Consider the following 1197-nt stretch of genomic DNA (forward strand, 5'->3'; position numbering starts at 1 on the left):
TTTCTGGCGACCTTTTGAGAACTTTCTGGCGACCTCTTGAGAACTCTCTGGAGACCTTCTGGAGAACTTTCTGGAGAATTACTGGAGACTTTTGGAGAACTTTCTGGCGGCCTTCTTGAGTACTTTCTGGAGAACCTTCTGGACACCTTCCAGAGACCTTCCAGAGAACCTTCTGGAGAACTTTCTGGAAGCTCACTGGGGCTGTCCCAGAGCCGTGTCTCCTCCTCCCCCTCCTCCCACCATCCATGGGTGCAGATCCTCCAGCATGGCCACGGTCCCACCAAGACGGTGGCAGGGGCGGGGTGGGACAGAGCAGGTGACCACAGAGGCCACCACAGGTGACCACGGGTGTCTCCCGCAGGGCCTGAAGAAGCCCAACATCGAGGAGATCCGGCACGCCAAGAACGCCGTGTTCAACCCGTCCATGTTCGGCAGCTCCCTGCAGGACATCGTGGCCATGCAGAAGGAGCGCTACCCCGAGCGCCAACTGCCCTGGGTGCAGACCCGGCTCTCCGAGGAGGTGCTGGCCCTCAACGGCGACCAGACCGAGGGCATCTTCAGGTAAAGCCACCGCCGGTGGGGATATCTCCTGGTGGGGTGGGACAAAATGGCGGCTAAAAATGGGGGGAGTTTGATCTTCTGGGGTTTTGATCCTCTGGTTGTTCCATGGCGGGGTTGTGGTGGCACCACCAGTGGGTTCCTSCAACTCCTTGTCCAAGATCATGGAGGAACCTCCATGGTGCCCACCAAGATCATGGCGGAGTCTTGGTGGCACCATCCAGGGAGTTCCTCCATGGTGGCCACCAAGATCATCTCAGGGTTGTGGTGGTACCATCTCATTGATTCCTCCATGGTGGCCACCAGAGTCATGGCAGGATTTTGGTATCACCATCCAACAACTTCTCCTTGTCCAAGGYCATGGAGGAACCTCCATGGTGGCCACCAAGATCATCTCAGGGTTGTGATGGCACCACCAGTGGGTTCCTCCAACTCCTTGTCCAAGATCATGGAGGAACTTCCATTGGTGGCCACCATGAAGGAACCTCCATGACCTTGGAGAAGGAGAAGTTGGTGGATGGTGGCACCAACACCCTGCTATAATTCTGATGGCCATCATGGAAAGATCTCCATGGCTTTGGAGCATGAAGTGGAGGAACCCACTGGATGGTCCCACCACAACCCTGAGATGATCTTGGT

General features: G+C 56.6%; 1 protein-coding gene across 1 annotated transcript in view; it reads left to right on the forward strand.

The window, feature by feature from the left end:
* ARHGAP39 (Rho GTPase activating protein 39) overlaps window positions 1-574 on the forward strand; it is a gene marked incomplete at its 5' end in the record, with an annotated part of 41178 nt that extends 40604 nt beyond the window's left edge. Inside the window, one exon of the mRNA XM_057387865.1 lies at window positions 362-574. Coding sequence (XP_057243848.1) covers window positions 362-565 — 204 coding nt within the window. The remainder of the gene's footprint in view (window positions 1-361) is intronic.
* Between the last annotated feature and the right edge of the window lie 623 nt (window positions 575-1197).

This window comes from Malurus melanocephalus, unplaced genomic scaffold, assembly GCF_030028575.1.
Source record: "Malurus melanocephalus ecotype Western Australia unplaced genomic scaffold, MMel_1.1 scaffold_1404, whole genome shotgun sequence".
In the NCBI taxonomy this organism is placed as follows: Eukaryota; Metazoa; Chordata; class Aves; order Passeriformes; family Maluridae; genus Malurus; species Malurus melanocephalus.